Here is a 26,561-nt window from a genome sequence, read left to right on the forward strand (position 1 = left end):
CAAGACCTGTTGTGGGACATTGCCTTCCCAAATGTGTAGGGAATAGGGAACACACCTATTTGTGTCCTTGCTTTCTGTGAAAGCTTTTCTCCCCTGTCTGAATCAAGAGAGAAATTGCAGCTGGGGAAAATGACGAGGAACGGAAGAGAATTGGGCAGCCAGTCCATGCTGTGCTCCAAAAAGATGGAATTTACACCATGACATTCCAGCTTATCAGGTCTGATCTGTCAACAAAACTCCCCAAGGGAGGAGGGAAGGATTATCCAGACCTCTGACTTCCCAGGACAATCACTGGCTTTCCCCCTCCTCAACTGCATGCAAGAGATTCAGAGGAGGGAAAAAACTGAGTTTTGAATAGATAAGGCTGGAGACAGGATTCTCTGCATGTTTGCATGCTACAACATGGAATTAATTTACTTGACACTGCGGTGTCTCAGGAGTCAGTATCAATTTTTATAGCTTACATGAAAATAAATCTTTCTCTCTCCTTACAGCACAACGAGTTTACTGTATGTACATTCTGTTTATATACACCAACCTTTAAGTACAAGAACACATTGACAAACAGGGTCTTTCTGGCTCTACTGAGGGAAGGGGTGCATTTGGCAGTCCATGGAAAAGCAGGATGTGGCTTCACACCAGTCCCTGGCAATGCCTGCACAGGTCAGGGCTGAGTCTGTTGCAGTGACAAAGCCCTCTCAGTTTGGGACACCATGAAGAACACGGACAGTGAGCAGGGGTGAGAAAAATGAGCTGTCCTTACACGGCTGGATGCAGGGATGCTCCAGGAAAACACAAACCACACAGTGCCTCCTGTTCCGTGGGCAGACAGAAATCCCACTCTGGCTGCTGATCTGGCTCGGCTGCCCTCCTCCTTTCCTTCCTCCTCCTCCTCACCTCCAGTTTCCTCCCCAGGCAGGCACCTCCTGCCTGGCTCAGGGCCTGCAGTTCCCCTGGATAACAAAGTTAAACTTCTCCAGGTGCCCAAGGCTGCAAATACGTTTTGAGGGGGGGGTTTTGTCACCCCTCCGGTGTCTCGCTGCCACCTCTGGAGCCCCTCAGTTGATCTCTCCCTCCGTGAACTCCTCCTTTATGGACTGTTTGCGGGATTTGCAGTCCGGGAGGTCGAAGCCGAAGTCGGCCCAGTCGTCGGCCGCGCCGCGGTTGGGGATGGTGATGGTGTGGCGCACGCGGAAATGCACGGCCTCCATCACCCGCTGCCGCTGCAGCTCGCCCGAGCTGCCGATGGAGATGGTGGAGGCGTTGCTGCTGCTGGAGCGGATCAGCTGCTGGGCCCCGTAGTCGTGGCTCTGCTTGAGCTCCTGCAGACCACGCCAGATGATCATGCGGTACTGCTCCGGGATCTTCAGTGCTGCGAGATCCTGCAAGGACAACACCACTGAGTGGGGCTGAACCAGCAGGAAAGAGCCCCAGGCTGTGCTTTGAGGGGACACATGGGTGCAACGCCCAACAGAGCAGAGCTGGACCTCCCACCATGGCCATGGGTGCCTCATCCCATGGGTTATTTCTTGTTTGAAACTGTTACTCACTGCAGGTTTGCAGGCTGGAGATTTTTGTTGTTTTGGGAGGGGTTCACATCAAACTGATGTGGAAATGGGAGGGGAGGAAAGGATCATTCCCCTTGAACACAGGTTGCAGAGCAGCGTGTGGAGCATCCCTGTGGCTGTGCACTTGGGATGGACTCTGCTCTGGTCCTGGCCCAGGAGGCTGGAGCAGCACCAGCCTCGAGCACTGAGGTGGGTGACACCAGGAGAGGTGGGCGACCTCAGGCTGGGGACATGTGCCAGGACACACACCAGCACAGGGGGGAGCTGCCAGGGGTCTGTGTTAATGCCAGCACAGAGACTCACGGGAGCGTTAACTGGAGCAGACAGTGAGTATGCAATTAGTAGCTACAAACGCCGACTCAGACACACAGCTCTGCCCTGACACAAGTTTTGGCCATTCCTAAATGTTCCTGTGGACAGCTGACAGGCAGTCATGGAGTTAGTTCAGCAAGTGGTCCAAAACCAGGCTCAGGTTACACAACTGGCCCCAGCTACCGTGACAAATCATCATCTCTCCTGCGGGATGTTGTAGCTGCCAGGTAGAGACACTGCTACACCTGCCTGGGGCAAAACGAGGTCAAAACAGGGTCGGGCAGGAGCTCTGTCTCAGTCAAAACACCAACTCGGGGATTTACAGGGTTTTCCATGGCTCAAAAGGTTCAGGATTATTTTTTGTTTTCCTTTTTCTTATTCCTCTGATGGCCTGGGGAAGCCCCAGCTCTGGTGCTGCCCCTGGTACCAGCACCAGAGTGTGGCAGCAGCAGAGGCTGATGCTCTGGGCACTCAGGTGTTTCCAGCATCCCCTCCATGCTTTTTCTGACAGCTTTTGCCTGACCTGGGCTATTTCATTCCAGACTTCCCTTAATAAAAATGTCCTGGGCTCAGCTCCCTTATTTTAGCCTCTTTCATTCTAAAGATTAGCAGGGGAAGAGGTGAGACCAGATTAAGCCTCTCTGAGCTGCAGTGGGGTGTCCCTGCTGGCTCTGTGGGATATGGGGTATTCCACTGAGCACCTCAGCTGTGTTCTCTGTGTTAGGTGGAAAATCTCCCTGAGCTCTGGCCTGGGGATCTTTGATCTCTGTTGTTTCTGAGAGTCTGGAGGAAGCAGTTGAGATTGTTTGTGGTTTTTTGGGACTGGTTGTGATTTTTTTCAAGGCCTGAGCAATAGCTACCTCCAAAGGACCATCAAGGGGACAGGAATGACAGGCATCAATCCTGGGAACACATGTTCTCTGTGAGGGGTTGGGGCACAGGTTTCCCTTCCTCCAAAACACTTTTGGTTTTGCTTTTCAGACCAACAGCTGCGGGAAACAAGTGGTAAGAACAGATCTCTCCAAAGCATTTACCTCTATGGATAGGTTCTGCAGGTGGTAAATATTCTGTAACCCTTGTGAGGTGAAATAGTCGATGCAGTTTGGACACCCCAATCCTGTTAAAAAACTGCAGAGAAAGTTTGGAAAATAAAGTGGCATTAAGTTCTCATGAACAACAGCTGTGTCCCATCTCTGTGGGGACAGACCATGTCAGGTGGGGGATGTGGAGAGCTCCATGGGTGCTCCACTGGCACTAAGGTCAAAGCACAGTGTGGGGTTGTGTTCATTCCTAAAACTACACATGTTTTTCTCCTGATTGTCTGAGATTTTGGCTCAGGAACTCATGAGGGAGCTCAAGCTACTGGGGAGGGGGATCAGGGCACAACCCAGGCTCTGCCCTCTGTGGGTGCTGGCCCAAGGTCTGTCAAAACATCCATGGTCTTTTTAAAGGCCAAAACATTAAAAACCTGCAGAGCTGTTAATACATTTCTGATTGAAATAAGCCACATGGACCCATTTCCAGGTGTTGCTGGAAGGAGAAGGGGGAAGCTCATAAAGATACATGCTATTGGACATGTAGGACAAGACCCTCTTTAGGATGTACTTAATTTCTAATTGATCAGGAATGGATTCCCAGGGAGGTGTATGAGGGCAGTGGGGCTTCCTGACTGATTGGTAGCTGGGCTTTGGCTGCTGAGGTGAGAGGAACAGCAGTGATTTCTCAGTTGGGGCCAGTGGCCAGTTGACCAGTTGCCAGACAGATGGGAAGGTTAGAGCGAGGGGCACAGCAAGGAGCAGAGGACAAGACAGACAGGACACCAAGTGCCTTCCCTACCTGACGAGGCTGGGGTCTGCGTTGTAGGGAGGAGGGGGGGTGCAGTGTGACCCGGACACCATGGACTGGGATGAGTGGCCCCCATTCATTTCTCCATTGGTCTGCATGGGGTGGCTGTTCAGCATTCCAGGTCCTGGGCAGTGACAACAAATACACCTGTTAGACACCACCCAGACCTGATAAACTGTGGGAACCCAGGGCACAGGGAATATTTCTGTCTGCTCTGAGAGGTCCTCACTCCCAGGGAAGCACTGGCTTTGACCCTCACCCATGGAGAAAGCTTCCAGGACTTCAAAATAGACTAGAGTCTACAAAACTGTGAAATAGATTATAGAGGGTAATATAGTATAGTACTTGGGTGAGAAAGTTAGGTTTTGGGATTTTTAGTATGTTGTAGATGGAGGCAAGATAAAGGGCATTGGGCATTGTCCCAAGCTTCTTCTTCTTCACCTACTCCATTTTGTGTAGTGTTGGTGGCACAGGGGGATTGCTCAAGGAAAGCCACAGTTTTAGGTTACGTGGACAGACAAGGGATGAGTTGTTGGTAGACAGGTAAAAATAAAGTGCAATTTAAAAGTTAATTGGATGGGGCAACTTTAAAAGACCTTGAAACTACATCTGTAGCCATTTTGTGGTGCTTTTCCTATGTGCAAAGCCTGGTGTAGATGGTGTGCTGAAGTATTGATAAAATAATGGTAAACAACTAGCCGAAGACCAAAAAAGTCCGGTTCATCTCCTTTTCCTGACACAGAACTGCTCCAGGAGGGTTTCCCCTGACAGGCAAACTCCCAGGGAGGGGCCCAGAAATCAAGAAATCGAGAGCCCTGTGCCCGGCCTGCTGACAGAGGACGTACCCATGGGGCCCAGGCTGGGTGCAGAACTGGAGCTGTGCTGGGCAGGCTGCCCCACCAGCTGGTTCACAGAGGGCAGCTTGTTGATTCCTCCGCCGTGGACTTTATTCATGGGGGAAAGCACGGGGCCATAGGAGGAAGGTGTCTGCAGCTGGCTCCTGTTTGGGGTGGGAACAGTCTGGTCAGACTGGGGTGAGTGGGGTGGAGCTGCTCTGCTCCGGGCTGCAGCTCCCTCCCAGCCCACAGGCCTCCTACAAGGGTGCTCAGGGGCTGTGGGGGACTTGAGGGGCTGGGGGGACTGTAGGGGCCTCAAGGACTGTGGCAGTCTCAGGAACTGTGAGGGTCTCAGGAGCTGCAGGGGCCTGGAGGAACTTCAGGGCTCTGGGGGACTGTGGGGATCTGAGGGACAATGGAGGCCTCAGTGATAGTGGAGGTCTCAGAACTGTGGGGATCTCAGGAGGCTGCAGGGGCCTGGAGGACTGGGGGTTCTCAGGAACTGTGGGGGCCTCAGGGATTGGGGTGGTCTCTGGGGCTGTGAGGGTCTCAGGGGCTGTGAGAGTCTCAGGGGCTGTGAGGGTCTCAGGGGCTATGGGGGTCTCAAGGGCTGTGAGGGCCTCAGGGGCTGTGAGGGTCTCAGGGGCTATGGGGGTCTCAAGGGCTGTGAGGGCCTCAGGGGCTGTGAGGGTCTCAGGGGCTGAGAGGGTCTTGGGGCCTATGGGGGTCTCAGGGGCTGAGAGGGTCTCAGGGGCTGTGGGGGTCTCAGGGGCTGTGAGGGTCTCAGGGGCTGTGGGGGTCTCGGGGGCTGTGGGGGTCTCGGGGGCTGGGGCAGGACTCACTGCCTCGGCAGGAGCTGCTGCTGCTGCTGCCGGTAGGAATCCACCAGCTGCTGCGGGACCAGCTCCACCAGCTCCAGGCTCTCCTTTATCTTCATCAGGATCTCAAAGTTCTCCCGGCCTCGCACCTGGAGGAGGGAACAAGAGCAGGACTTTGCTTTATTCCCATCCCACCTGGCCAATTCCCCATGCTCCCTTTTTTTCACCCAGACCAACTGTCACTGTGGCCAGGGACTGTTTGGGATGCCTCAATCCCTTGGACACCTGTGTCCATGGATGCTTCTGCTCCTATTCCCAAGGCCCCTGCTGTCCTACAGTAGCCCCAACCTGCCTGACATCCCCTCCCCAAGGTGCTTCTGGCAGAGGGGACGGTGCCACCGCTGTCCCAATCGGATTTCTGACCCCATTGCAGCTCACTCACACTTACAGGCACGTAGTACATCTCCTCCTCTCCGTGCCTCCGTTTCTTAACGCCGGTGCCCAGCGCTGGGATGCCCTGGGGGCTCTGCTTGAAGGCTGAAAAGGAGAGGGGAAGAGAATTGGTAGAGTCGTGGGAGACAGGACGTGGCAGGGAGCACCTCAAGCTGTGCAGGATGCTAAAACCATTCCCTTGGGCCCAGCATGTGCATGTCCCTTTGTTATTTTCAATAATGAATAAATATATCCAGCCATGAGAGCCATGCACAGGCATCTTTGGGCTCTGCGAGGAGAGGGGCGGGGTCCGATATATGAGATTTAGTGGAGAAAGGTCAAAGCATCATCCCTGAGTGTGGATTTGAGCCCAAACTTGTGGAGGGCAGGGATTTCGGGTGCCCGGAGTCCCCACCCCTGTCAGGGGACTCACTGCGCTTGTTGGCATTGCCGTTCTTGGCCGTGCTCTCGTTCAGGGCTTGCTGCTCTCGGAAATGATCCTCGTCGGCTTTCCGGTCCCTGCCGGGACAGGCACAGATCCGCCCCTCGAAGGATCTCCTGCCCAGGACCTGGCCGCTGGGAGCACAGCAAAATCAGTGGCCCTGCTTCCCCTCGGGAAGGGCACTGGGGCTCGCACCGGGCAGAAACCACATCAGCGAGCAATGGAGCCCCTGAGCGAAGAGCAGCTGGCTCCTGGGGCAGAGGAAGGCTCCAGCTGCTGGGCTGGGTCCCTGGTCCCTCCGTGCCAGCCCTCTCCAAGCTGGCAGAGGGGAGCATTGCTGCGTGACGAGCTGGGGCTGCCCCGTCCCGTTCCCTGGGGATGCTCCCTGCAGGGGAGGGTTCCTTCCCCAGCCCTCTCGCGGTGGGAGGGATGCCCAACCCTGCTCCCACAGCCACTCACTCTCTCGTCTCCAGGGTGATGATGATGAGGATGGGCCTCCTGTTCATCCCTCCCACGCAGCTGCTGTTGCACATGAAGTTGTACAGGATGGTGGTGAACTCGGTCCCCACCTGCCCGGGAGGGGAGAACAGGTGCTGAGTGGGGAATGATGGGGGGAGGCAGACCGGGATCCCCGGGGAGTGAAGAAGAGGAGGGGAGGCAGGCTAGGATCTCCAGGGAGTGAAGGAAAGGAGGGGAGGAAGGATGGGATCCACCAGGGAGGGGAGGAAGGCTGGGATCCCCCTGGGAGTGAAGAAGAGGAGGGGAAGCAGGCTGGACTGGGATCCCTGGGGAGTGAAGAATCAGGGCTGGACCCTCTGGCACAGGGCTGGTGCCCTGGCAGGATGAGCAGGGGAACATTGGGCATGGTCCCAACTGGAAAAAGGGGACTGTACAAGGACTGTGGGGGCACCTAAGGAAGGAGTGGGGGAGATATTCCTTTACACCCCACTTCCCAAGACCAGGATGCTCTGGGATGCTTCACAGGGCTGGGACCTGCAGGTTCTGGAGTGTAGCTGCCACCAGTTCTGGGGACGATGTGGTCTTAGATGTGCCAGGGCTAGGGGCACAAAGGGCCAAGCAGCCCAAACCAGGGAAGCAGGGGCTGGTCCTTCTCCCTGCCATGAACAGCCAGGTACCTGCGGGGGCTCGTAGGGCACCATCACGCTCTGCCGCCCCGTCACCGGGTCATCCACGTACTGGGACAGGTTGTTGCCTTCCACCCGGATGAGGTGGCTGGCAGGAGCTGACTGGCCTGCAAGGAAAACCTCCAGTTAGAGCCACGGCTGCCCAGGGCACTCATCCTGAGCACACGAGGGCTGTGACACGAGGGACATGGAGCCCTCACCGTCATTGAAGTCGCGGCCCAGCTCGTGGTTGGGGCAGCGTTTCACCACCTCGGTGACGTGCTCTGCCTTCTTGTAGACGGGCATGGCCCGGATGATGGTGCCCGGGGGTGGCGAGGTGGACACCTTGATCTGGATGGGGCATGTCTTGGCGATCTGACAGTACAGCTTCTTCAGCAGCGGGGAGTACTGGAAAACAGGAGACATCCCTCAGGTGGGGTGGAGGGTGCTCCCCCATCCAACCTCGGCTTCCTCTGCTGCTCTGGTGCAAAGGCAGGGCTTCCTTCTCTTCCCTTTCCCCTGGAAATGCTGAAATCTGAAAGTTTCACCTGCACTATGTGGTAGCTGCTCTCCACATAAATCAGATACAGCCACCTCTTGGGGTAGGGAAGGGTTTTGCAAATGGGCAAGGGCTCTGGCAGAGCAGGCACTACTGCACTGAGACAGAGGGAATCTCACTGGAAATCAGCAAAACTCTTGTTCGTGCATCACTCAGCCCATTTTGGAATGGGCCTCACACATGGAGCACTCAGGGCACTGACACACCACAGCCTAAGGAAATAATGCTTGATGCCATTAGCAGTGTCACAGGACCTGGGAGTTTAGTTCTGACACAGATGGGTTTGTCCTGATCCTGACTCAATCCTTTGCAGCAGCAGTGGTTCATGGAGGGGACGGGGTAGGGACAGGATGGGGACCACAGCCCGGGCTGGCTGGGGGAGGAGGATGCTCTGTGGCAGCTGGAGGCAGTGCCAGCAGTCACTCCTGAGTAGAAAATGGTGTGTGGCCACTAAATTCCTCCCCGTGAGGGCACAGTGGGGTTTGCTTGGTGGCAAACTTGTCTCACAAGCCCCTTGGATGGGGGAAGCTCTGGGGGCTGCAGTGTGTGCCCCTCCAGAGCAGAACTGGTGAAGAAGAGCTTGTCCTTCACCTTCCAGGAACTGCCCAGGTGTGGGGATGTGCAATTCCCTTCCACCTCAGCTGTGCCATGCTGTTTTCCATCTCACAAGGAATGTGTTTGCTATACACCAGCCCACCCCTGTGCTCGGAGCAGCCCGTCCCTGCATGGCAGGGCATGTTCCTGCTCCAGGTATTTTATCTCATCCCCACAACACAGCGCCCGATGCCAAAAAAATACCACCGTGCAGAGCGTTTGTGGGGATGTTAAAGCTTGTCCTGAGCCATCCAAATACAGGTGTGCCGAGGGGAGGCTCTGCTCTCCCCATGCCAGGCAGTTCCTGAGCAGGGGCTGCCCAAAACAGGGGCTCAGCACAGGGCTGGAGGGTGTTCAGGGGCTGACATTGATGGCTCTGTCCCCACTTTTCCTGGCTATGAGCATGTCCCAGTGCAGCTGTGGATCAGGCAGGAAGGATTTGTGTCTCCCAGTCCCACTGGGATCTGCAGGAGTAGATCCATCCATGGCTGAGCTGCTCCCACCACCAGGACAGGGATAGGGCAAATAACAGAAAACATTGCCAGGTTTGTCTCATTTAGGTGGTCTCTGTGGAAGTTCTGAGAAGATATAAAGGGCTGAGGATCTGCCAAGGCAAACAGCAGCAGCTCCTGCAGCTCCTCCAGCACTGCACTGGTGGTGGCCAGCTGCAGGTACCAGCTCAGTGGGGTGTCTTGGGTGTCCCAAGATCAGAATCTGCTCAGTGCTGGGGGAGCAGGAAGATGCTGTGGTCACTGGGGGGTGGTGCCTGAGAGGTGTAACATTCACTTGAACCCAACAACAAGAATTAATCCTTATTTTTGTAGGCACTTGGACTCACCCAACAAGATAGGATGCCTGGAAACACCTACTGAAATCCCAAAACTTTGCACTCATACCGGATGATGCTGACTACACCTTGACTCCATGGCCAGGTTAGCTTCCTGGGTGTGAGCCTGCATCCCCAGCAGGGATTCTCAGGGATCAGGCCTGAGCTGGAAGCGTGGGCTTCACTCACAATGTGGTGACTCTGCTCTGCCTGGCTGGAAACTCCCATGTGGCTACAGCCCATGGGACCCACTCACCCACCACGATGGGGTTCAACACCCTCGTTTAGAGGAGCCACCATGGCAAAACAAGGGTTATTTGGAGGGGGCTCTTCCTTGCCAGGTGTTAAAATACTGACAACTCCTGTCAAAGGATCTTTTCATGTAGACATTCCCGGGCAGCCCTCAACATGCCTGGGAACTATAACTGCTCTGGAAGAGCAGAGGTGCATTATGGCAAGTTCTTTGGTAACAAATTCTCTCATTATACCATGTTATGACATGGATAAATCTCTGTTAAATAGCAGAGTGATGCCCTGCAGGGGGAAGGCGGCCTCTCCGTGCAGACTTGCCTCTGCTGATAACCTTATCGTGTCCCAACAGCTCCGGGATCGCCTTCAAAGATCCCTCCACAATAACAAACTATTCTTTTAAGGAACTCCCTGCTGATAATTCTGGGCAAGAAAAGTCCAGGCTGTGCCCTGGGTGGCTGCGCTCCTGATTCCTCTCCCTGTGGAGCCGTCCTGTGCCACACCTCCAGCTGCAGCCAGGGCTGAGAGGTCCCACAGAGAGGACCTGGCTGCTCATGGCCACCAGGACAAGCAGCATTGTGATTTTGGGATGCCAGGAGGTTCTGCATCCCCAGTTTGGCAAAGCACACTCTGTGTAGGGGACAGCAAAATCTGCACTGTGTAGTGTCCCTGGGCAGACACCTCTCTCCTCCATTATCTGTATTTGATAATTATTGGCCCCATGCACATCTCTGCTGGGCTGTGCTGCATCACCTGAGGTCCTGGTACCTCCCAGCACAGCCATACCCTGCCCAGCACCCTGCAGGGACCACAGCCTCCTCAAATGTGACATGAGGCAGTGGCAGAGCAGAACCCAGAGATCAAAATGCTGGGATTTAATCTCAAACCAGCGTGGCTGCCTCGCTGCTTGGCTCTCTGTGCCATGGCTGTGTTCCTGCCACCTGCACAGGGGAACCTCAGTCTGTTCACCCACATCCTTCCCATTCTGCAGTGTTTAGACAAACTGAACTCTCAGGACTGGCCACATGTGGCAGCTGGGTCAGAGCCAAAGCTCAGGTCACTTGAGCTATGGCCACCCTGCTGCTGGGCATAGGAAAAACATTTTGGGGCACCTGAACCATTTCCTGGCATGTCCAGATCTCAGCTCCGGGATTCCTTTCACACCTACAAAGAAGCCAGGGTATGTTCTGCCCTGGGCATCTCCTGTCTGTGTCTCCACACCCTGCTCTACCCTGGGGATCACTGGTGTCTGTCTCCACGGTTACATTTGGACTCAGGTCACCTCTGTTCCTGGAAAACATTGGAGACTCTCTGTTTTGAGTATTACCATGTGTTTGCGGAACACAAAAGGTTTCTGTGGCTTGTGAAGGCTGGGTTGATTGAACCAGCACAAAGCAGCTGCAGCGCTGACAGTCTTCCCTGGAGCCTATGGAAACACACAGAACCCCTATTCCTTTGGGATTTCCTGCAGCTCGCAGTGTTGCCCTCAACTTCTGGGCCGATACTGTAATGCCAGCTCTGTCTCTGTCCCTTCCCTGCTACTGCTGTCTGTCCAGAGTACTGGGAATAAGCCAAAAAAATGGAAAAGCCAAATTATTTAACTCCTAGCAGCCTATCATCTCTAAGCTCTGTTTCCCCAAGAGCTTAGTACCACAAAGGGCCTTTGGATGTGTCTGAAATGCAGCTGTTTTTTGGGTGAGACCATACTGCACCACTGCCAGATGGAACAGGACATAAACCAGTCACCCCATGGTGCCACCGGCCACTGTGAGGCTTCACCGTGGTTATCCTGGTGCTGCTGCCCCAAGGAAATGTTCTGGACACCCCAAGCTTCCACTGAGTAAATGCCCCACAACGGCTCATGGATGCAGCGCTGACGTGGAGCCTCAGCATCATCACTGCCCACCCTGAGAGAGGACCAGGAGATGGCTCCAGAGGCCACCACTGCTCAGCCCCGGGGCTACCTCCCCACGCAGGAAATGAGCAGGGAGAGGTGGTTTTCCCCATGAATGCTGACAGCCTCACACAAAAAATAACCTGAATCCTCTGCTGGAAAGTCTTCCTGGCGAAGTCCATCTCGCCCGGCTGTCCCTGGGCAGCAGAACCGCTAGGAGGATGTGTCCCAACAGATTTGGAGCTGATAAAATCTTATTTATCTTCAACTGTTGACACCTAAGCGTCTAGACTTGCCTGCTGGGGAAGGCGCAGCCAAGGCCTCCTTTCCCTCTAGAAGGAAATGATTTGCTCAACAATTGCTTTTTCCACAAATCCTCCCCTCCTCCTCCTCCTCTTCTCCTACATTCCAGGCTTCTCATTAGCTTGACTCAAGACGTGTCCAGGACTGCAGTCAATGGATCCCCAATAAAGCCACTGGCCTGGCAAGGCAGAGAGAAGAAAAGTGCTGCCTCCGGCTGCTAATTTCCTTGCACTCCCCAGCAAGCAGCTGCAGAGCTGCATCCTGGGACAGGTTGGGGCAGATCGCAGGCGAGAGGTGATAATAACGTGTCTGTCATCTTCCCCAGACATGTAGCATCTTGCAAACCGCAAATACCGTTAACCGGCTCGGACGAATCTGTTACGGCAGATCCTGGAAGACGTGCCGGCGGCACAGCTAATTTTTTTTTCTCTGTCTAATTTTTTTTTAATAACTATTTTTTAATCACCGGCCTGTAAACTCCTCACTGAGCTGGAAATTCCTCCCCAAGCTACTTTGTTGCTCATTTACTACCAGCCAGGTTTGAGTACGACTGGTGTCTGAGAGGAGAGGGGAGTGTCCAGCGGGGCCTGAGGTACCTGTCCAGCACACAGGTGGGCTGAACAGGGGGGATATTGCCCTGGGGATGGCTGTAAGAGGTACCCTGGTGCCCCGTGCCTCCAGTCCCTGCATCACAGTGATGATGGATTGAAGTGATGGCCATAGGGATGCCCCAAAAGCCATCTCCCCATGTCTCCATTCCCTGTGCTACAATAATGATGGATTGAAGTGATGGCCATAGGGATGCCCCAAAAGCCATCTCCCTACATCTCCATTCCCTGTGCCACAGCAGTGATGGATTGGGGTGATGGCCATAGGGATACCCCAAAACCCATCTCCCCACATCTCCATTCCCTGAGCTACAATAATGACGGGTTGGGGTGATGGCCATACAGGATGCCAAACATTCACCTCCCTGTGCCTCCAGTCCCTACACCACAGCAGTGATGGATTGGGGTGATGGCCATAGGGATACCCCAAAACCCATCTCCCCACATCTCCATTCCCTGAGCTACAATAATGACAGGTTGGGGTGATGGCCATAAAGGATACACCAAAAGCCATCTCCCCTGTCTCCATTCCCTGTGCCACAATAATGATGGATAGAAGTGATGGCCATAGGGATGCCTCAAAACTCATTTCCCCACATCTCCATTCTCTGCACCACAGCAGCAATGGATTGGGGTGATGGCCATAAAGGATACACCAAAAGCCATCTCCCCTGTCTCCATTCCCTGTGCCACAATAATGATGGATAGAAGTGATGGCCATAGGGATGCCCCAAAAGCCATCTCCCCATGTCTCCATTTGCTGTGCCACAATAATGATGGATTGGGGTGGTGACCATAAGGGATTCCCAACATTCACCTCCCTGTGGTCCTAGTACCACAGCAGTAATGCCTTGGGGTGACACCAAGCCAACACCAGCTGTGCCCAGCACAGGGCGTCTCAAGGCACTCAGAAGAGCCCCCTGATCACCCCAGCCATCATCAGCTCTGTCCCCCACAGGTCTCCCAGCCCTACAGACTGCTGATGTCTTAGGGCCCTGCAGCAGAGCAGCACAGGGAGGCTCCCTGTGCTCCAGCCTGTGTTCTTCTACCTTAATTAGCATGCCATTACTGCTAATTAAAATTCCTTGGTTCATCCCCAAAGGACTCCTCTCCCTGCCTTCCCCAGTGAGCACATCCTTAAAATAACTTCCAGTGGGGATCTCTCTCACTGCTGATCCAACGCTGGCACAATGAGGGTTTAATCTCTTCTGGTAGCTCTGACTCCCTCTGTGTGGTGGATACTCAGATCCCCCAACCAAGCCAGCCCAGAGCTCCCTCCCACTCAAAAAAGGAAGCCACAAATCCAGCAAGGAGATTACTTCACACTGCCAAGGATGCAGGGAGCAGATTGGGAGGAGAGAGAAGGGAAAAGGAGGCTGAGCTGGCCTTGGGAATTGCTGCTGGGAAGGAAATGTGAAAACCAGCACAGCAAGAGCAGGATTTAGGGGGAAACCACCGGCTCTGGAGCATCCCAGGAGGGCTGTGCCATGCAGGAGGGGCTGCTCCTCTGCTCTCTCTCAGCCACTGCCTGGGGTGGGCACGGGCAGTGTGTGGGTTTGCCAAGGGGACACCAGCATCCTTTCCCCTCCCGTGCAGCAGAGATCAGGGCTCCCAGCCCTCTCCCACCTCTCCTGCCAGGGAGCTTTGCCTTCCCCATGCAGCAGCATTGCCAGGAAGCCATTCCCTTGACCTGTGCATACCAGACACGTTCAAGATAGTGGAACTGATAGCGGGATCGTGTTGGAACATCACACACCGAATTCCTTTGCCTTTTTTCTTAATTCCATTGTGTCTGGAGCTGCTGGAGCCTCATCCACACCCTCAGAGAACTGGTGGAAAGCCTCCAGTGGTTGGCTTCGATGTGCTCTGGAGCAGGCTGGTGCTGAGGTTGCTTTCCTACTCCTGGCACACCAAAATATCCACACTCATCTGCACAGCTACTCAGGGTATCCTCAGCTGTTTCTGCCCAAATCATCTCCAGGGCATGACTGTTGGACAGCAGCCTCCCTGGGATATGGGAAGGTGCCAGAGAGAGTTTGCAGAGGGGGTTCATGGTACAGAGATGCTCCTGAAGAATTTTCCCTCCTCTTCATATCTTCCTCTACTCCAAAAAGCCACAGTGACCAGCAGGGGAGAACCTGCCTCCCACACACCAGTTACACCCATCCTCCTCATTCAGTCAGGACCAGAGAAAACATTTCAGCTCCCCTGTGCTCATGCTCCAGCTGCAAGATCTATCAAGCAAGTGGAACCAGTTCCACGCTGCCATCTCCCACTGGCTGAGCACTGGGATGCAGCCTGGTTTGCTGTGGGTGACTGCTGGGCAGCCATCCACGGCAGCAGGAGCTGCTCTCCCCTCCTGTCCAGCCTTCCCCATGCAGGGTTTTTGCTGCCTGAAACAGCAACAAGACCCTGGGTGTGGTTCAGCCCCTGCATGGCTGTGTCAGAGGGTCTGACACAGACCCTGCCTGCCTGCTCGGCGGTTTGTCCATCTCCCCCCAGCTCCAGGGGCTCCGTGTGAGCCCAGACAGCTGCCCCACACCGAGCTCGATCCCCCACGTCCCAAAGACCCCATTAACACCTCTGCAGCTCTGGCACACGCGACAGCATCCCGCTCGGAGGGAGCCCCTCTCCGCCGCCAACCCGACTTGAGAAAAATCCTAATTATCCGTCAGTTACCAGCTGGCTGGCGTGGCGAGGGGCTGCGGCGAGAAAACAGCAGCGATGGGCTGCGGCTGCAGCGTGTCCGGGCAGCTCCGGGCAGCGGAGCCGCGGTGCCCCGGCGGCCGGGCAGGATGCCGGCGTGCCCCGTCTTGCCGTGCCGCAGCTCCCGGGGCTCAGCCGGAGCAGCCTGCCAGAGGGGGGCTTCCAACCCGCAGGGAAAAGCTTATTTTCGGCATCTGGCCGTTGGTCTCTGTGATAAGAAGGCCATTAAAAATGAAAAGGGAGGTGGTAGCAGATTGGAGGGCTTCCCGCAGGACGGGCTGGTGAGGCTGCTGCTGTCCAGAGCTGGTCAGAGCTCAGGCCGGGGGCTGGGACACCAGTGTCACCCACTGCTGCCCAGAGTCCCTCTGACAGGACAGAGCTGGGTAATGCCGGTCCCAAGGCTTCACCCTTCTCCATTCACCTTTTTTCTAAAATTAGAAATTCAGCATTTTGAAGCAAGAGAGAGCAGCTGATGATGTTCTGGTCCTACTGCCCACATTGTTATCCTCAGCCTCCTTCCTCTTCCTCTTGCATTGAGTCAAGGGTGTCTGCTAAAGCACATCTTATCTCTGGAGAGATATGCAGACTCCTAATTTGAATCCTTCAGGAGTTGGGAGAATCCACCACATTCCTTGGTAAATTGTTCCTATGGTTAATTATCCTCACTGCTAAAAAAAAAAAAATATATACCTCCTTGTTTCTAGTTTGAATTTGCCTGGCTTCAGCTTCCAAGTGCTGGATCTCATTATGTCTTTTGCTATTAGATTAAAGAGCTGGCTGCTATCAGGAACCACCTCCTGGGCACACCATGGTCGAGCCCCCTTGCTCTTCTTGGGGGGAACCTCCATGCAGAACGTTTCTGAGGTATTGCTGTACAAGGCATCTCTTCCAAACTGTTAATTTTCTTCACATCTCCCTCCCAGGCTGAGTCTGTTTTGTCAACACAGGGTCTGAAGTGTGGACAGGAGCACTGTGTGTGGACAGGGCTTGGGGACACCCCTGCCCAGGTGACACTGATTTGCCCAGCCCTGCAGAGCAAGGGCTTGTCCAGCACCCTAAAGGGGCCAGCTCACCTGTCCTTAGGATCCTTCTCTCCTACTGAGGGAGAATGGGTAATGCCACATCGCCCAGAGGGATTCAAGTCAAAATCCTTCAAAACCAGGAGACCATTGGGATACACACTTCCATCAACCAAAGCTCGTGGCTATATAAAAAAATTATGCCAAATCTTTTGACAAGATGACTCACGGAAACCATTTGTTTTGGCATTGCCTGCTCACCAGCTGTCCTTCCCTCTGTGGCCAGATCCTCCATGATTCAATCCCAGATTGCAGGAGACCTTCAGCTGAGACTCCTTCCAGTGCAGCAGACCCCTCACTGCTCCAAAATGCTGCCCAGCGTGTTGGCTCTGCTGAGCTTGTGATCAGTGCCTGGTGGAAATTGATCAACCATCCTGGCATGAATTATTGGGGACAGCAAAGCTCAGCATATCCAAAAGCCACGAGGCTTCCCCAGGAGGAACAGGCTGGGTTGGTTCTTCCCAAGTGCTGTCCCAAAGCAGAGCACCAGGATGGTTGATGCTGTTTGGCAAGGTGTGGCCATCACTGCTCTGTCAGATGTCCCTTTCTGTCCCCAGCCCTGCTGACCAGACATTTACCTTCCCTTCCTAAGTGCCTGCATTTCCCAATGGCTTTTCCTTACCTTAGGTGTGTGTTCCCAGCTCCTGTGGAGGCTCACACAGTGTTATTTGTGAGTTCACTGACAACACAGAACACATTTGTTTTGCTGAGCTCCTTTCCCCGTTAAACCAGGACAAACTCAGGTGTGGCAGTGGCACTGCAGAGCTCACGGTGAGTTGGAGGAAGGCAGCAGCCTCATCTTCCAGCACTGACCATGCCTGTGACAGCCCCAGCCAGGAGGACACCAGGAGGACACCAGGAGGACAGGGAGTGACACCAGTGTCACAGCAGCAGGACCGTTTCTCATGTGGCACCTTGACAAGCTGGACATGCTGCACCCGCCTTGGCAATCCTGCAGGAATCACTGCTCCAAATGAAACATCCCCTGTGCTCTCCAGGGTGCCACTGCTGCTCTCCACGAGGCTCAGCTCCAGTGCAGGTGGGCACTGGCCCTGCAGCCAACCTGCTCTGGGGGATGCAGCCACGCCAGCATTGTGGCTCAGAGGGCCACACAGCTTTGAGTGTCCTCCCAAGTGCTAAAACCACTTCAGGCATTCAAATCCTCACTCAGGACCCTTCCCAGGGCCCGTCCTTGCAGCCGTGGCTCCCAGCCCCAGCTGGTGAGTGCATCCTCCACAGATGCTCGCAGCCAACCCTGGAGTGAGCCTGTTCTTCAGGCAGCTCCCGGGTCCAGCTGCTCCCCCGAGGCTGGAAGGGCACCGTGTGGCACTGCCTGCCCTGAACTCCCACAAAGGCTTGGGAAAAACAGCCACATCCTGTCCTGGGTGCCGAGCTCCCAGTGGGACACAGCCAGAGGAGAACAGTCAGCACAAGGTGATGTGAGACAGCCTGAGCAACCTTTAGTTAGAGCTGTGGAAAGATCCCGGGGGATGGGATGGCTTTCAGGAGGGGAGCCCCGCTGAGCTGCGTCTGCTCCACCCCAAAGCCATCCCACTGCACTCCTAGCTGGGGACAGTGGCAAGCGAGCATCGGCGACGTTCTGGCCCCCATCCCTACGTGCCGGGACAGGACACGCTGCAGTGCCTTGTTTCGGTTTCCATTGGGACGCTTTAGCACGGGAATGCCTCCCTTCCCTTCCCTGGGCAGGTCCTGTGCAGCTTTACCTGTGGCTGCCAGGAGTTATCCCCCAGCGGGGACAGGAGCGGGCTGGAATCACATCCTGCCCGAGGACCTCCGGTTTATTCACTTCCTAATGAAATGCCGCAAGGAAAGACAGTGGAAAGAGTGGAGATTTAACACCCTGCGAGGGCAAGGCGCTGTCCCGAGCGCCCGGTCCGTGTGAAGCAGCCGCCACCGCCAGCGGGGAAGCTGCTGGACTGCACCAGCGGGAATTCGGCTGCTTTTAAACACCCGATCGCTGCTGCTTTCCACTGCACACACCCTCTGGCTTCGGCAGGACACAGCCCCAGCGCTGCGGAGCTGCCGAGCCCCGTTCTCCTCCCGCATCCTCCCCGGGATAACCAGGAGCATCCCGTCCACAGCTGCTCGGGGTGTCCCTGCAGCATCCGAGGATGCTTTCTGTGTCCCGCGGGAGAGACTGTCTTGGCAATTAAACACGTCACCTTCCGCAAAGGTCATTATCACACCCGGGGCTTAAATACCGCTGGGCTGCTCTGCCCGTTCCATGACAATGTCAAACCGCAGCCCCGGAGGAAACTCTGCTGCTCCTGCGGGGTGTCAGCCGTCCCATCCCAACCTTCCTGCTCTGCCGGTGCTTCCCGGGGGAGAAAACCCGGCTCGAGCATGGTCAGCTGCTCCCTCAGAGGCACCCGCTGCGGGATTGACACTTGTGCCACCGGCTACAAGCGCTGGTTCTCCTTAAAAACGCCGCGCTGAGCCAGCAGCAGGGCTGCGAATTTAGGACTTTTTGTCACAGAAAGCAGAGCAGATCCCGTGCGCTCTGCCCGGCCCCCGGGTCCCTGCTCGCAGAGCTGTCCCGTGCAGGGCAGCAGGAGCAGCCGTGGAGCAAAGCTGCATCCCGGCTCCGAGCGACAGCAGGGGCTGTGCAGCCATCCCTCTGGGCATCAAAACCTACTGCGCTCAAAATCCTGCTCTGTTATTTGCTGCGACTTGTAGGGATTAAGTTACTCCTCTAATACGGGAGGGAGAAGGACTGTAAATGACATTTTACAGCACAGCTGGGAACGGCGCCGGGAGACAAGAGCAAAGGTCCCTCTCGCCCACGGCCTCGCCTCTGACAGCACCCGCTGGCAAATATGCCGGGAAGCACCGTGAGAACAAGGCAGGTACTTCCCCAGGACATTTATTTTCGCAGGACATCTACCCACAATTAAGGGAGTCGCCACGAGAGAAGTGACATCCCAGCCGCCGTCCTTCACACACCTTTGGGACAAACCCCCTGGAAAGCAAGCAGGGATGTTTCCAGCTACTTCCCTTCCCAGGGCCACCACCTGTGCCGGTGAAGTCGCCACCAGTGGTGGCTGCATCCCGCAGCTGCCCCGTGCCACCTCCCCTTGCCACCACCAGCCTGGGCGCTGCTGGCAGTGAGGACGCGCTCGGCAGCGCTGAGCATCTCCCCAGCCAAGGCAGAAGAACTCAAACTTACTGTCCAGGTGGCTGACTTGGCGGTGCTGGATTGCTGGAAGGTCACCTCGAAGTGGTGGGGACCAGGGTAGTCGGTGTTGGAGGGGATGACGGGGGCCGGGGACATGGCGTCGAAGGTAGAGCTGGGCTGCGAGTAGGGAGAATGCGTTGGGACATTGGAGGTGTGCTCGGAGCTGTAGGGGCTGGTGGAGGCTGCTCTGCTGCCGATGCTCTGATCCATGCTGTTGTTCAGCAAATTGAACTGGGACTGGAGGAAGGGAAAAGGGGAGGAGGGAAAAAAGAAAACACCAGCCAGTTTAGAGACAGGGAAACCTCAGCCACCTTTCTCCAGAGCTGGGGTGTCCTGTTACAGCCTCCTTAAAGGGCCAGCGTGCGGAGGGGAGTCAAAGGAGCTGGTCTGGGTGGCTCGGGTTTTCTGACAGGTCGCCACTTGTGTGAGGGATGAAATCCGTGTGCTTAAATCTCCCCCCTCGAGCCTCTCCATCCTCGCTGGAGGCAGCGAGGTGCCCCAATCCCCGGGTTTCTAGAGCACCTGCCTCGGGAAAGCCACGCTTCTGACAGCGGGGAGAGGGCAGGGAGGTTGTGGGGTTTGCTCAGCTGTGGGAAATTTTCCGCTGGAGGTGGGGAGTGCCAGCCCTGTCCTGCACGCAGGGCTCTGCTCCCCGCTGTCCCTTCCAGCAGCCAGAGTGTCACAGCTCTGCCAAGCCACCCCGCCAAGGTGAGCAGCAGTCCCTGGCGATGACACCGCTCCATCGCCGCGGCGATTCCCAGCAGCCGTCCCGTTTTCCAGCCTCTTTTCCAGCCTGTCCCCGGTGTGTTCACTGGCCACGGACACACACCCACCCACCGCTCCCGGAGTGCCTCCCCGAGCCGGCCAGCCCCGAGCAGTGGTTTGTAGCTGGTTTCCCAGCGGGATGTCTGCTCCCAGTGCCTGATGCATCTCTAATTTGGGGAAAACCTCAAACCTACAAAGCAGGCGCTGCAGCAAAATCACAGGGACCTCTTAGGCAGGTCCTGGCTCTCATTCCAGACCTGTGGGACCAAATCTTGACTTTTTAAAATTTTTTCCTTATTCCTATTCTGACCAATTACTGCCAGATTCTTCCAATAAGAGCAGGCAGCTCCTTTACCCAAGGCACAGCCCAAGCACAGCGACATTCCCAAGATCTCTGTGGCTAAATCAATCTTAGTATTTAATTAGAAAATCAGAGTTAAATCAGAGCGAGTGGGATGGCGTTTTCCCCCCAGAAATCTACAATTTCTGAATTGCTCAGGGGTTGCTCTCACCCTGCAGCCCCAGAGGTAGTGCTGGTGACCATGCACACTGTCGGGTGCATTGCCGTGTGTCACCCTGGCTCCCAGCACTGGAGCAGGGACACAGACCCCCTGGGACTGCCCTCGTGCCTGGCAGGGACTGTCCTTGTCCCCAGCACCCTCTGGGGCAGCTCTGGGAAGCCAAGAGCTGTGGAAGCAGCCGTGGGCACAGCCAGCAGGCTCAGCCTTCTCCAGAGGGCTGCAAAGCTCACGGCTCAGGAATCAGGAAACGTGTTTTAACTTGGGATCCCAACCTCACCCAACCCTCTTCGATGTGGAATGGTTTAAAGGCAATCATCCTTCTCCAGGGAAGTTCTCCTGTTGCCTGCATCTCTCACAAGGTCGTTGGAGCCTGTGACTAACTGGAGGAATGCTGAACAAGATCTGGCTTGCTTTTATGCATCCAGCCATTTTCTCCCCTAAAATATGTGCCTAAATCCCTCTATTCCTCCTCACCGCTCTATAAATAGCCCAGCCAAAGACAAGCCAAGCTTTCCTTAATCCAGCCTTCACCTGGAGAAAAACTTATGAGAAACTCTGGCAAAACAGGCACGTTAGGAAAGCTTTCAGCATTCAACTGGGAAATGGAACTGCTGCAGGGACTATGGGCAGGGCAGAGCCACTGAGGTGGCACAGGCAAAGCTGAGGGATCACCCAGGAGAACAGCAGCAAGGGAAAAGGGATTGCTGCTGGATGGGGCTGCTCCCAGCCCAGCTGATCCAGGAGTACCAGGGCTGAGCTGTTTTGCTCCCATGCTGAGAGACAGGACTGAAGCCATGGCTGAAGCGTGTGGCTGTGAATAGGCAAGTGCATGGGGACCCACCACAGAACGGAGCATCCCGAGCTCTGTGTGGGAGAAAACCTTCCCTCAGGAGGGATGGTGAGATATGAGACCCAGGGTATCACCTCTGGCTGCCCCGAGCTGGGCTGCCTTAGCACAAAGCAGGAGGCAGCACCCTGAGTGCCCAGAATTTGGGAATCTGCTGGCAGAGAGACCCAGAGTCAGGTGCGTGGGCAAAACCACAGACTTGCTGCTCAAAACTGATGAAATTGTGGAAACATTCCGCTAAAAGACAAATTGAAGGCAGCAGTGTTTGTGTGTGTGTGTAAATATGTACCTACACACACAGGGATAATTGTTCATACAACTGCAGCAACGACCTCCCATGGAACAGCCCCAACAATGGGACACACGGGCTTGGTACCAACACACTTAAGGTAAAACCAGGAATTAAAGGATTTCCTTCTGTCTTTGACTCTCTCTGTACCTGTGCTGGACTGTTCCAAATGCCAGGGACAGACACAAACCCTTTTCCCTAAGGAAACAACCTCAGCACTTAGGGACAGGGCTGGAAATGTATTACCTGCAGCACAGGTACAGGTACAGGTACAGGTACAGGTACCTGCCCTGCCCTCCCAGGGATTTCCAGCAGGGAGAGGAAACCTGCCTGGGGAGGCAGGTGTGCAGTGTGGGCTCAGCTGAGGAGGTCCCCAGTGGATGACAAAGTGATGCTGGACACCCCCAGCACCCCCAGGTGCTCCTTGGATGGATGCTCTGGCTGACCCCTTCCCACACACAGCTGAGGGACCCTGCACCCTCGGCACCTGAGCTTTAAATCAACACCTTGGGCTCTGCAAGCAGCAGATGGGGCAGAGCAAGAGGAGAAGTGACTGTCTGCCGAGGCTGCAGCATCCTGCACCAACACGAGCAGGGCTGCACCAGCTCCAGGTCCTCCAGCAGCTACAGGACAGCGACAGGAGTGCAATGTCACAACCCCTGGAGCATCCAGCACCCGGGCTGGGCAGGCAGAGCCAGAGCAGGTACCCCAGAAGAGGAGGATAACTCTAAGGAGAGCATCAAAGCAAAGCCCGCCCGCAGCAAGCAGCACCTACCGTGGTGTAATGCTGCATCGGGTCGCTGATGTAGAGCATTTTAGTTGTCTCGGGGCTCACGGAGCGCGGGGAAACCTCCTGGCACGGGAGTCATGGGGTCGGGGCGGCCGCCGGGGAGGGGTGGCGGTGGGAGGAAGGAGCGGAGCGGGGCCGGGTGGGCAGCAGCGCCAGGGATGCTGCGCTGGCCGCCCGTCTGTGTGCCGCCGTCTGTTGGCTTTTTTGCTTTTTTCATCTCCCTTAGTTCTGTCAACTCGCTGCATCCAACAACAAAACGGGGCCCACCCCTTCTGTCCCTCATGACTATTCATTAAAGCACAGGGCAGGCCCCAGCTTGCCCAGTGATGGACTGGGCGATACCAACCATTCCCACTGCAGGGAGAGCAGGGGTCCAGATCCACCACCACACCTGTCCAGATCCCACTCCCCAAAGCTTCTTCCAGCCACACAGGGTTGGAGACCTGCTGGGCTGGCAGCTGTCACCTGCACACTGAGGTGCCCACCCTGGCACTGACCAGGCAGGGCAGTGACTCTGAGAGAGCTCCATGTCTGGGAGATATGGAGTTGTTTTTATCTGGATGGATGGACACAGATGGGTGAGGATGGATGGATGATGGATGGATGATGGATGGATGATGGAGGGACGGATGGATGGATGCATGGATGGATGATGGAAGGATTGAGAGATGGATGTATGGATGGATGGATGGATGGATGGATGGATGGATGACGGACAGATGGATGAATGATGGATGATAGATGGAGGGATGGATGGATGATGGATGGATGGATGGATGGATAGATGGATGATGGAGGGATGGGTAGATGGATGGAGGGATGGATGGATGATGGATGGATGGATGAATGAATGATGGATGATGGAGGGATGGATGGATGATGGAAGGATGGAGGGATGGATGGAGGGATGGATGTATGATGGAGGGATGGATGGATGATGGATGGATGGATGAATGAATGATGGATGATGGAGGGATGGATGGATGATGGAAGGATGGAGGGATGGATGGAGGGATGGATGTATGATGGAGGGATGGATGGATGGATGGATGGATGGATGGATGGATGGATGGATGGATGGATGGATGGATGGATGGATGGATGGATGGATGGATGGATGGATGGATGGATGGATGGATGGATGGATGGATGGATGGATGGATGGATGGATGGATGGATGGATGGATGGATGGATGGATGGATGGATGGATGGATGGATGGATGGATGGATGGATGGATGGATGGATGGATGGATGGATGGATGGATGGATGGATGGATGGATGGATGGATGGATGGATGGATGGATGGATGGATGGATGGATGGATGGATGGATGGATGGATGGATGGATGGATGGATGGATGGATGGATGGATGGATGGATGGATGGATGGATTTCTAGAGGGGCAGACAGGAATAGTTAGGGATGGATGCCTGACAGAGCATTGGGGTGACCTGCTCAGTGCCACCGAGCACCAGCACCACTGTGGCACCGATGTGTGCCAAGGGCAGCAGCAATCAGCATGGGCTGAGTGGTCCCTCGCAGCCTCTCCCCATCCCGTTACCAGAGCACTTTCCGTCGCGCACCCCAGGCTGCTCCGTCCCCGCCGGGCTCGGCTTTGCTTACAGCGGGAGCGGCGGGAAAGGCGAGGCTCGCCCAGCGAGGGGCACAGCCACAATTAGCAGCGCTCTGCCCGGCTCCTGCCCGCTGTGAAAGGCCGGGGAAGGGAGGGAAAGCGAGCGGAAAGCGAGGGAAAAGGGGCTGGGGGAGGGGAGGCAAGCTGTCGGCGAGGGAAACAGCGACTTTCGGGAGGGAAACAGCGACTTTCGGGAGGGAAACAGCGATTTTCTGGAGGGAAACAGTGTCTCCCCTCAGGGAGATGCATCCAACAGCCTCAGGGATGCTCCCGGGCGCTGCCGAACACGCACAAGCGGCCGGGATGTCTCGCACGGCAGCGATGCTTTCCCAAGACTTTGTCTCAGGCAGAAGCAAAGGCTTCTGGCAGGAAAGGCAGCGGCACGGAGCTGGGGCTGTGCTGGGAGCAGAGCTGCGAGCTCGGCGTGCTCCTCCAGCAGCTCACAAATGGCTTTGTCCCGGAGCGAATGACACTCTGCCGATGTCCAGGTACTGCCCTAGAGCTCCCCGCTGCTGCCTGCACTGATGTTACCTAACAACAAATAGCCACGGTTTTGCTGACCCTTGTGCCATTGATTAACCCTCCACCAGTGCCAGCAAGGTTAGTTTATGAAGCAGCAAATGCCTCCCTCAGAGCCCCCAGCCCACCCCTGAGGGGAAATCAAGTGTGTGCCCGGCTCAAGTCCCCATCCCTGCTGCCTGAGCACACTCACCATCACCGAGTCAGTCATGCCCCTCATCTGGAACACGTCCATCGTGACCTCTGTGCTGTTGGAGACCTCACTGCTGCTGCTGGGGTTGGCTGGAGGCAGGTCGAAGTAGGTGCTGTCTGGTTCCCTGAGCAGAAATTGAGGCACAGTCATCTCCCAGCGCTCCAACACAGCCTGTGCCACCACCACTACCCCCAGCAACTCACAGTCCCCTAAACCTTGTCCCTTTCCCAACTTCTTCCTCCATCCTCTGCTTTTATTTCCACCTGGCAGAGCAGTAGATGTAGGAATTTCTGCATCCACCCAGCTACTCCAGCATATCTGTCAACTTGGGGTGTCTTTAGGAAGGGAGGAAGAAGACGGAATGAAGCACAATCCTTCCCCTTGCTGGATCAGAGCATGAAGCTCAAAGACCAGAAGATTTGCAAAGATCTTGGTGGGGCTGGAAGATGTTTAATTTTGGAATTAAGGGTCCCAGCTTGAGGGGAGCTCTGCTCTGGCCCTGACACTGTCCCCATGCTGCTCTGAAGCATTGCAGCCACCCCTGAGACAGACATGGCAAATGGAGTGCCCTGAGCAGAGTCTGAAACCAGGGAGCCAAATTTAGCAGGTGGCAAAGGCGTCTGTGGAAAGAGAGGATGCAAAAGGAAATTTGTCTTTGTCAAAGAGCCCCTGCTGCCCCTGAACACCCCCATGGGGAATGAGCACACCCCACTTACAGCGAGCTCCAGAGGTGCTCGAACGTGGGGCCTTCGTCAGCCGGGGATGACTGGGACATCTTCAGAGCAGGGGAGTCCGACAGAGGATAGATCACCCTGGCCAAAGGGAAACAGCAGGGTTAGCACTGCCAGTGTGCTGGGCTGTGCTGTGCCATGCTGTGCTGTGCTGTGCATTCTGTGCCATGCTGTGCATTCTGTGCTGTGCTGTGCCATTTTCTGCTGTGGAATTCTGTGCTGTGCATTCTGTGCTGTGCTATTCTGTGCAGTGCTGTGCCATTCTGTGCTATGCTCTTCTGTGCAGTGCTGTGCCATTCTGGGCTGTGCCATGCTGTGACATGCTGTTCTGTGCTGTGCCATGCTGAGCTGTGCTGTGCTGTACTGTGCCATTGTGTGTTGTCCTGTGCTGGGCTGTGCTGTGCCATGCCATTTTGTGCTGTGCTGTAACGTGCCATTCTGCGCTGTGCCGTGCCGTGCTGTGCTGTGCCGTGTTGTGCCATTCTGTGCTGTGCCATCTCATTCCAGCAAAGCAGCTGTCCAAGGAATCCCTCAATCCCAACTTCCTCCCAGCAGCACAGCAGGGGCCAGAGAGCCCTGGAGCCCGTGGCAGGGGACACACAGTCAGGGACCCCAGGGTCCCTTGTGGGGGACACAGGACCAGAGACCCCAGAGCCATCATGGGGACACAGAGGACCAGAACCCTCTAGAGCCCATCGTGGGGAACACTCAGGACCAGATTCTCCCAGAACCATCGTGGGGGACACACAGAACAGAGACCCCCGGAACCATCATGGGGACACAGGACCAGAGACCCCCAGAACCATCATGGGGACACAGGACCAGAGACCCCCAGAACCATCATGGGGACACAGGACTAGAGACTCTCAGAACCATCGT

At 55.6% G+C, this 26,561-nt stretch overlaps 1 protein-coding gene across 4 annotated transcripts; it reads right to left on the reverse strand.

Annotated features, from left to right (window-relative positions):
* Positions 1-1,058: 1,058 nt before the first annotated feature.
* Positions 1,059-25,768, reverse strand: TP73 (tumor protein p73). 4 transcript variants are annotated; one of them, XM_041419577.1, is made up of 13 exons: positions 25,668-25,768; positions 24,952-25,075; positions 19,383-19,628; positions 7,599-7,785; positions 7,390-7,505; positions 6,713-6,822; positions 6,245-6,387; positions 5,828-5,916; positions 5,404-5,528; positions 4,571-4,725; positions 3,717-3,849; positions 2,915-3,008; positions 1,059-1,382 (listed from the first exon to the last, which is right to left on the reverse strand). In XM_041419577.1, the coding sequence occupies exons 1-13, from the start codon at positions 25,724-25,726 to the stop codon at positions 1,059-1,061; spliced, it is 1,905 nt and encodes a 634-aa protein (XP_041275511.1). In that variant the 5' UTR covers positions 25,727-25,768. The 4 variants fall into 4 exon arrangements, with proteins under 4 accessions (XP_041275511.1, XP_041275513.1, XP_041275512.1 ...); XM_041419579.1 differs by lacking the exons at positions 2,915-3,008; positions 4,571-4,725 and adding an exon at positions 5,346-5,369 and having other exon boundaries at positions 3,717-3,831; positions 25,668-25,757; XM_041419578.1 differs by lacking the exons at positions 24,952-25,075; positions 25,668-25,768 and adding an exon at positions 22,589-22,711.
* Positions 25,769-26,561: the final 793 nt, after the last annotated feature.

Source organism: Onychostruthus taczanowskii, unplaced genomic scaffold (assembly GCF_017590055.1).
Source record: "Onychostruthus taczanowskii isolate IOZ18803 unplaced genomic scaffold, ASM1759005v1 scaffold61, whole genome shotgun sequence".
Taxonomy (NCBI): domain Eukaryota; kingdom Metazoa; phylum Chordata; class Aves; order Passeriformes; family Passeridae; genus Onychostruthus; species Onychostruthus taczanowskii.